The sequence below is a fragment of the Strongylocentrotus purpuratus genome, unplaced genomic scaffold, assembly GCF_000002235.5.
Source record: "Strongylocentrotus purpuratus isolate Spur 01 unplaced genomic scaffold, Spur_5.0 spur5_scaffold_7, whole genome shotgun sequence".
Taxonomy (NCBI): Eukaryota; Metazoa; Echinodermata; class Echinoidea; order Camarodonta; family Strongylocentrotidae; genus Strongylocentrotus; species Strongylocentrotus purpuratus.
In genome coordinates, this window is record NW_022145613.1 from 5,821,279 (window position 1) to 5,830,408 (window position 9,130).

General features: G+C 35.9%; 1 protein-coding gene across 1 annotated transcript; it reads right to left on the bottom strand.

Moving 5' to 3' along the window:
• Nucleotides 1-267: 267 nt before the first annotated feature.
• On the bottom strand, nt 268-8,731 carry LOC763112. The gene is made up of 4 exons (XM_030973960.1): nt 7,478-8,731; nt 1,594-1,689; nt 742-856; nt 268-382 (listed from the first exon to the last, which is right to left on the bottom strand). The coding sequence occupies exons 1-4, from the start codon at nt 8,004-8,006 to the stop codon at nt 268-270; spliced, it is 855 nt and encodes a 284-aa protein (XP_030829820.1). The 5' UTR covers nt 8,007-8,731.
• Nucleotides 8,732-9,130: the final 399 nt, after the last annotated feature.

Genomic DNA, 9,130 nt, shown 5'->3' on the forward strand with positions numbered 1-9,130 from the left:
ATGGCATCACAACAACCACCGATCACCGACAACATCATCACCACCACCACCAAAATCATTATCATCATTTTCATCATCATCTTCATGATCGTCATCATCATCATCATCATCATCCTCATCCTCATCCTCCTCCTCCTCCTCGTCATCATCATTTTCATCATAATCTTCATGATCGTCGTCATCATCATCATCATCATCATCGTTATCATCATTATATCATCATCATCATCATCATCATCATCATCATCATCATCATCTAAATTCTAGCTACTCACTGGCCATTGCCGACCCCGTGACGATGCTGAGTGGTCGTGGCCTTTTCAGTGCATCGCCGCATATCGTGTGCCGGTACTCGCTCTGTGTTCCTACCGAGATCTTCCCACTAACATGAGAAAGAGACATACATGAAATCGATTGATATTGCGTAAACATTCATGACGTATACAAATCTAGTGTTCTTATCGTTGTCTGGCATCAACAATACCATTACCCTTCTAAATATACAAAAAATATCAAGGTTCAGTGTAATCATCTAGCCTATGTTTAGTGATATATGAAGCAATAAGAAGAAAGCGGAAGACGGTAATACCCAAATGAAGTTTTAAAATGCGAGTATTCGAAATTGACTTTTCGAAATCACAAAAACAAATTGTCAATAACTTTTTTAACTAATGACACAGTGTCAATAACAAAAGTCATCTATTCTTTTACGGAAAAAAGAAGATAAAATAAGTGTCTTACTGGGAAGATTTGATCATGAGGATGACTTTGTCAGTCTGTTGCTTGATAACAGATGCCACCTTCTCTGCATGGTAACCATGTACATCTCGGCCATTCACCTCAATGATCTCATCACCTACAAAACAAAAAACAAATGGAATAAAGGAAGGAAACAAATCATAAATTTTCTTCTTTTTTTTCATGTCAAAATAATTTAGACAATTTGAGCGGAATATATTGTTGAAAAAAAACAACTCTTCGAGTAAAACATTATTTCCTTCGTTTGGGAAGAACTTATAAATCCCCAATTATTTACTTGGTATTTATCTACCGCCGTTAAATTTCTCGTGTTATGGCTAATTCATTCAATTGTGAATACATTTTATCTTACGCACTAAATTTGTTCATAACTAGAAATTCCAAAGATAAGCTTATATGTACAGGCCTATATAAATGTTTTTTAGAATCACATGAAAACGATCAATTTGGAATTTTTCCAGGGCGAATATTGTATTTAAAGGACAAAATCTGTTGTTGGCACGGTGTCTAGCTAGAAGGATTAGAAGTCACAATGTCTCCATTTTTAACTGCTTAAATATCATTTTAATAGTATGGCTTATAGAATTATTTCATTATTAAAAGGGATCCGTTTCATTATATGGGGTTATTTATGCATTTTCATTAAGTATTACCCCGGCTTTAGCTCTGGCAATCGTTATAAATTTATAAAACTGCAGGACACTCGAGCAAAACAGTTTACATAGTGCAGACAGAATTTATGTAGCATGTTATACTGCGTACAACCGCAAATCTAATGGAATAACCAAATAATGAGGAAATATGCAATTTATGCATACTTGTTTAAAGACCTACCGATTTTGAGAGTTCCTTTCTTAGCCGCTGGCCCGTCTGAGAAGAGTCTAGCAACGACAATGCATTCTCCCTCGTTCTTGATTGTTATTCCTATACCTGTAAAAGAAAATATTCATGTTGATAATATAGTGATAATGATACTAGGAATGATTATAAGGATGACGATTATGAATATGATTAAGACGATTATGATTATGATGACGATGATGATGATGATGATAATAATAATAACAAATCTGTCTTACTGTGAAGCGGTTCTAGAACTGGGCCTTTGGGTCTCTCTTGTGTTTTGTTTTGTTTAATTTCATTTGGGCTATACTGTTTCAAACCCTGGATCCAACTGTGTTTTGTTATGCAATCATGTGTTGATTAACTCTATTTAATCATATTCGGAATAAGTCAGAATGTTTATCCACCCTATTTCTGATTTATAGACCGTGTTTTAATGTGAGACAAATACAATGTCAATAACATGCATCCATGCTCTAAAAACGTTTACTGGTAATATCATTTTAAATAAAGGCTCAAACTTTCAATAAGAAGTGCCGAACACTTTTGTGGAATCCGTCATATTTGAACAAACAGTAGGAGATCCGAAAATAAATCGAGAGAAAATATGTATTATAATTGATTGACATTTAATGATAAAGTCATTCAAAACGTTGTAAAAGGACAATCTAAGGGTTATCAAATCACTTCTCCTGGAAGCAACTGTCCCAATTAATTTAACGCCGAGTACTTTGAATCAAACTTTCATTTTGACTGAGCATGCAGCGCGTCCATAAAATATGAAAGTACCATTATTTGCTTTGTCTGAATTTATCATGTTGGTAGAAAAGTTTGTTGACCTCCACAACCACGACAGGAGCCAGTACGTGTCGAAAAAGACATTGATATCCAATTCTAAATCTCATGTATAATTCACTCGTGTAATACATATCTCTTAATTTGCAGATTCATAATCTCCAATTTGCATTAGTCACTACGTACTAGGTGAACTCGAATAGACGCATTTAGTCATGTTCAGTTGGTGAAGTAGTAACAAATGCATAGAAAAAAAGTATATATAACATTCAATTTCCGGTCTAGCCATTTTATGTTATTTGCCTTCTATTTCTTCCGTTGTCTGCATGCACAGACGGTGAACTCTGTTGTCTCTTCCTTTCATAACAAAATATTCGAAACGTCTAGAAAAAACTGGCATCGTCATTCTATCTTAGCCCTTTTTTCGGGGGGGGGGGGGGCAGGGGACTTGAATGTTATTTATATCATTGTCTTCTGCCGTTTTTTTTATAAGAATCGAGGACTCAAAATTTCGTTGACCCCCCATTATTTATCTCTGTCTCTCTTCCTCTCTCTCTCCCTCTCTCCCTCTCCTCAATCCACAGAAAGTTAACAAAATGATGACTCATATTTTGGGAAGTAGTGACAGGTATCGGCAGTGTTGAGCAGAAACGAAATAATGAAAGAAAGATGGGAATGGGATAAATAAAAAAATAAAAAGATTTAGGGGTAGGGGTTCACGTTAAATATATCTCAAGATATAATTATTGAGGTGCGTAAGATCGTCGCTTCACGCAACTGCTCAAAAACTTTTTTAAAGAATTTGTTCGCATGTATGTGTTTAAGGGCGCTCGTTTCTAATATTACTTTGTATTTGATATATGTATATCGTAAAAAGAACTGAGAAGGACGAATGACTACACAATCTAAACATGATAATGGAAAATACGAACGGCGGTGGTTATTGAAGTATTGCCTTCGACTAATAATTAACTGGGAAAGCTCAGTTCCTATAACAGGTTATTTATTGTTAGGTATAATATAAGATTGTAATGATGATGGTGATAATAATAATAATAATAATAATAATAATATCAATATCAATAACAATGATAATAATAATGATAATGATTACAATAATTATTATTATAACAATTATGATTGTAATGATAAGCATAGTGCATTTTGTTTCTAGTTTACTATTCCTTGGCATTTATATATTCTTGATATACCAGGCCCCCCAAACAAGGAAAATATGAAATGAGGCAAAGTTCAGAAATTAAAAGACATCTTCATCAACTTGATTACGCAGCACGTTATAATCCTCTATAATACATCGCAAAATGGCAAATACATGTATATATATTTGATATATCACACCTAATCTAGCTTAGGCCTATGCATGATAAATTTCATATAATGAATATGATAAATAGGAAACAAACTCCCTTGATCAGAACCCCCGAAAGTGTAAAATCTACACACCCCTTCGATGTTATACCGCAATACGCTCTCCCTTTACCCCTTTCGAGAGTTATGATGCATCATAAGCGAGGTCGCAAGATTAGGGGTTAATTCCTTTGTCTTCTACGTGTCGTTCTATTAATAACAAATGTTAAATGGGGACACACTTGTAGGCCTGCATGTATGAGACACGCGCCGACTCCAACCCTCTTGAAACACGAGAACCACTCGAAGCCCTTAAAAGTCATGTCATTCCTTGTTCAACGATTGCTTATAATGAGGATCGGTTTTCGAAAATAATGTAATTGGATCTGATCCCGTATTAAAGAAGCAGAATGTGCCATAATTGTTGCGAAAAGTTTAAAACCCGCTTTGCAGCCCTGTCGTCTATATCAATCATATTTGTTGTTGTATATCCGTGATTAGTCTAGTTGTAATTGACACTGATCATTCAGGCGACAAGCTGTGGTATATGGGCATTATGATAATTAAGAACCAGTTGTCAATTTAATGTGCTCTCCTACATGGTTACGTATTGTATTATATATTTGATAAATAATTTAAGAAATTCATGCAATATACGACTTAATTATTCAACCTCATGAAATATTTCGATTATGAATATCAATAACCGAAGTTTTGCCTCATTTGTTGATGGCTAACTCGTTTGGTTGAAAGACAGCCATGTTTTAAAACTCTTAGTTCATAACATTAAGCACTTCATGCAACGTTTCCATGTAGGCGCCGGAAAGAATTTAAGATAGATGAGAGAGAGAAATAGAGCGAAATAAAGCGAGAGAGAGAGAGAGAGAAAGGAGAAGAAGACGAAGAAAAGGAAGAAGAAGCATAAATTTACTGATATCAAGAAGATTACCTCAAAAGATAAGTTTAAGGAGTGTCTTGAAAGGGTCTCTCGAATGGGATGATAAGATTGTTCTAAATTCTGTATATCAAATCTTGTACGATGTCATAGCTGCGCTCTGTTATTGTCATGACTAAACATTTGTGTGTGTGTGTGTGTCTCTCTCTCTCTCTTTCTCTCTCTCTTTCAGATGAATTTAGTCTTTTTCAAATGCAATATTATTTATCATCAAAACTCTTTGCACATTGTTTTTCCTAATGCATAAACGAGCACTAGACTCTAAATCTACATTGGAGAAATGGGGGTTCACTCCATATAACAGCAGGAAAAGAATAATCCAATTAAAGCTTTGTCAATCTGTTACCAGGTGTAGAACATTGTGCAAATGTGGAAGTAATTCATATTGGTTTAAAAGAAACATCCTGTGGACAAGAGGAACATAACATCGATTAAAAGTTTTGTATCATATTCATATTATGATCAACTAACTTTATGATACAGAGAATAAACAAAACTATTTTACCTATGTGAATATTATGTTAGTGGTATACAGTCAATTAAAATCCCTTCATAAAGTTTGTTGACATAAGGCTTTGTAATTTACTTGTAATTTAGCAACATTTTTCAACCAATTTGTAATACAGCTACAGGTAATCTGAATGTTAAAGTTATCAAAACAATCTTGTGTGTACAAGGTTAATTAAGCTTATTGTTGGAAAACATGGTGTCTATTATACTATTATTTTAATTGAATTTATTTGAATTAAATAAATTGAAGTTTGTTATATGGTTAAGTTTGGGTCTTTCGTAGGTATATACTGTAGGTCCCCGATAGAGTACCAACATTTATTTTATCGTCTTAGTAGTTCACAAGCATGATCGGAGGGCGTCCAAACTATGTGCGCATTATCATTTCATTTTTTGAATAAAAAATTGAGGGGATAAATTGCCCCCACAGTTGTCAAGTAAATAATGTGACCAAGTAGGCACGCATCCTTTAAAAAATGACAAACGTCTCTTAATAGATTTAATTATTTCACCACATACATGATATAGATGATCTGATCGTTTATCAATTAAAGTAATATGGGCGTTGTTTTATGCATTTGACCATGGACCTTACCATATTGACAAGCAGGATTAAACCAGGGATATAACTCATCCATCACATCTACGTAGCTTATCTTATCCTCAGTATAGGCTTTTCACATTCTTATAGGCCAAGGTGCATCTTGGAGGACGCATAATCCTTTTCTTTCCCCTACACCTTTTCGATGCACATGGGACTGGGGACGTTAAAATGACACTCTGTCATCGGTTTATTACTCCGCAGGAATACTGTTCGCCAAATAATAGTCACGAGCAAATTATTAAGGACAGGTTTTTAATCATAACTTCCCTTAGAGTAATCAAATGCGATTTACAAGGAGGCAGTGAAAAACACTTGACAATGACATCGTCGGAGAGATATTAATATACCTATTGAGCAAACATCTCGAATCCCAAATACAACATGACTGATATAAATGTAGGACTGGCGATGAAGTAGTTAACTAACGATATCATGTGTATACAGTTTCAATTTTCTCTGATTATGGGTGTATAAAATTATGATTTAGTCAAAATTTGCTATATTTTTCTTGAAAATAATTCAGAAGAAATTATACTGCCATCTGACTGCCATCTAAATGTACAACTGTATGATTGTGTATACGTACATGTATTAGCTATTATTTGAGTGTTGAATATTTCTACGATAAAGGTAATTAGTAGAATGGGGAAAAATTGTGATAAGTATGAAGAAGACCTCCAATATGTGTTACAAAGATATGTTCTGCAGTAGTACTTTCTTTATAGTTTTGAATGAATAAGTGCCTTATAAGCTATCATGATTATGCAAGAGCCCTATTTTGAATATGTAAAAAACACTTTCAAACACCAACAATTCTGAACAGTATTCATTTTTAATAATTTGAACATTTTGTAGCAATTGACCATATTCATTTCGAAAGCAAAGTCGATTTTCATTATAACTTAGGCACGTGCAACTATTTATGTGAGCCTTTGCTGTTTTTATTGACCAACTAGGCTATTAGACAGAGACTTGTAGCACTTATAACATTGTATTATCTATTCGTTAAGTTCATGTTAATCACACGTCTCACCGACACGTCTGTGCCAGGCTTGATTATCCCAAAGGGTAATTCGTGTCAACAGACCTATTTCCGACTTTCATTAAAGGGATGTCATTTAATGAATGCGACATTAGGCAGTATGTTTTACTGCATCTTTTCCAAGATATATAAGTGTATGCGTAACTTTTTCTGCTTGTCGGGCCCGAGGGTAGGGTGGGGTTGGGGTATACAGACCTTTCTTGATAGAGGTTATTGTCGGTCATAAGAGCCGGGTGTCGAGTGTCTTTGGGTAGGAATGGTATAAGAACTGAGTTAGTTCTACGACACAATCATGATACTACAACATTTCCCACACTAACCAAAGTCCTAAACATTAACCATGGACCCGATCCTAACACTAACCATGATTCTTTTTTTTCTTTGGGAGATCTCGGTTTTTATTTGTATGTGTTTATGGACATTTGTTCTTCTTCTCCATATGCACAAACTGATCGATATAGGGGTTGCTTAGGACATGTCATTGGGTTCTGTCAAGACTATGGATGTGTATACTTGTTTTTAAGATTCATCAAAGATATTTCTGTCTAGGTTTGGGGGTTTTAGGGGGTAGAATCTTTTTCAAACAACCTCGATATCTTACCGTCTCCATACTCCAGATCTTTAGTGAATGATCTCCGTCTTAACGCTTTCCTCTTGAACTTATTGGCTACAACAGACGACCTTGTCTTCAGCTCCTTCACGAAGTCACGTCGATTTTTCCGAGCCAAAACCGCCATCTGTATCTGTGTGAGCCACTCGCGATTGTTCAGTCCCACGCGTAGATCTAGAGTGCCGTCTTTCGTCACCATTGTGAAGTGGATGTGCTTCTTCCCCTTGGCTATGTTGGCGATGGCTGTAACATCATCCAGGGGCATCCGATAGAGAATATTCCGCACCCTCTCCTGGGATGATTTTTTCTTGGAATGCCAGCGGAAGATGGTTAGGTTCTCTGGGGTGAGGACGCAGAATTTGGGTCTCCAAGGATAAAAGAGGCTTGAGGATTCCTTGTCGATGGTGCCTTCCTTGAGCACGGCATCCTTTTCCGCTTGTTCCAGATTGACACCAGGAAACAAAGCATCCGTTACGCTACTACTGCTGGTCCTCGAAACTGGACGTTTCTTGCTGCTCATATTGACTGAAAAAGAATCCCTCACACTGTCCAAATTAAAACTCAAAACTCAAAAATGCGTGCAAGGCGGGTGGAAACTTCAATTCGAGGTCACAGACACCTATTACAGATATTCTGCACTGATTTCAAAATATGATATATTCCATTTGACTTGCTTGTCGTTATTCACAATTACTGATTGCATGCCATCCTGAAAATAAAGTGCGAGGTAATCTTCCTGAAGAGCGTATACTCAGCACCGAAGAACGATGACCGACGCAACCAAACCAAACTCTGACATCTAAGCAGAGCTCATAATCGACACGAGCGTAGTGATATCCCAACAAACAACAGAATGAAGTGCCAGTCGTTTGAAGACCTACAGAAGATGGTCCAATTGTTGATTGCGTAAATTAACGACTTTCCTTTGCTCACCACATCAAGGTCTGTCAACGATAGCACGACTGCTACTTCGCTGCTTCCGAACTCTAAATATGTTTGTTCCTTTTCATTCCCACCTTACACAGAGAAGTTACTTGCTCTGTTACGAACGAAAGAATGACTCTTCTCGACGTGGCGAAGTTTTGATGTGAACTCGTCACCCCACGTCTCTTGGATTGCCTATTTTCCTTTCACATTATCAGCGCTTTGCTGCTCACATAGATACAGACTGTCTAAATTATCATAACGATGTGCCTTTGCTTTTAAGAATTCCCCCTAATTTAAGAAGACGTTCGTGTCCTTATCATTAAGTGTACTCAATTAATACTTCTCATTTCTTAAATGTGTATTGCCTCCGGGAATAAGAATTGATACAACATAGGTCCACGCGCATGCGCAATAGAGCTAATACATTGCAATAGGATACAGTAATACAAAACACTTTGTTCTGGGCTGTATATACAGAGAGCCTTTCATATTGAATATATATCGAATAAACCATATACATCCCTGTGGAAAAGGAGATCATGAAACTCAACAACTTGATATGTAATAAATTGTATGAAATTATAATTTAGTGAATCCTTTAATAAACCATATACATCCCTGTGGAAAAGGAGATCATGAAACACAACAACTTGATATGTAATTAATTGTATGAAATTATAATTTAGTGAATCATTTATTAAGTCGACACGTTTGTAG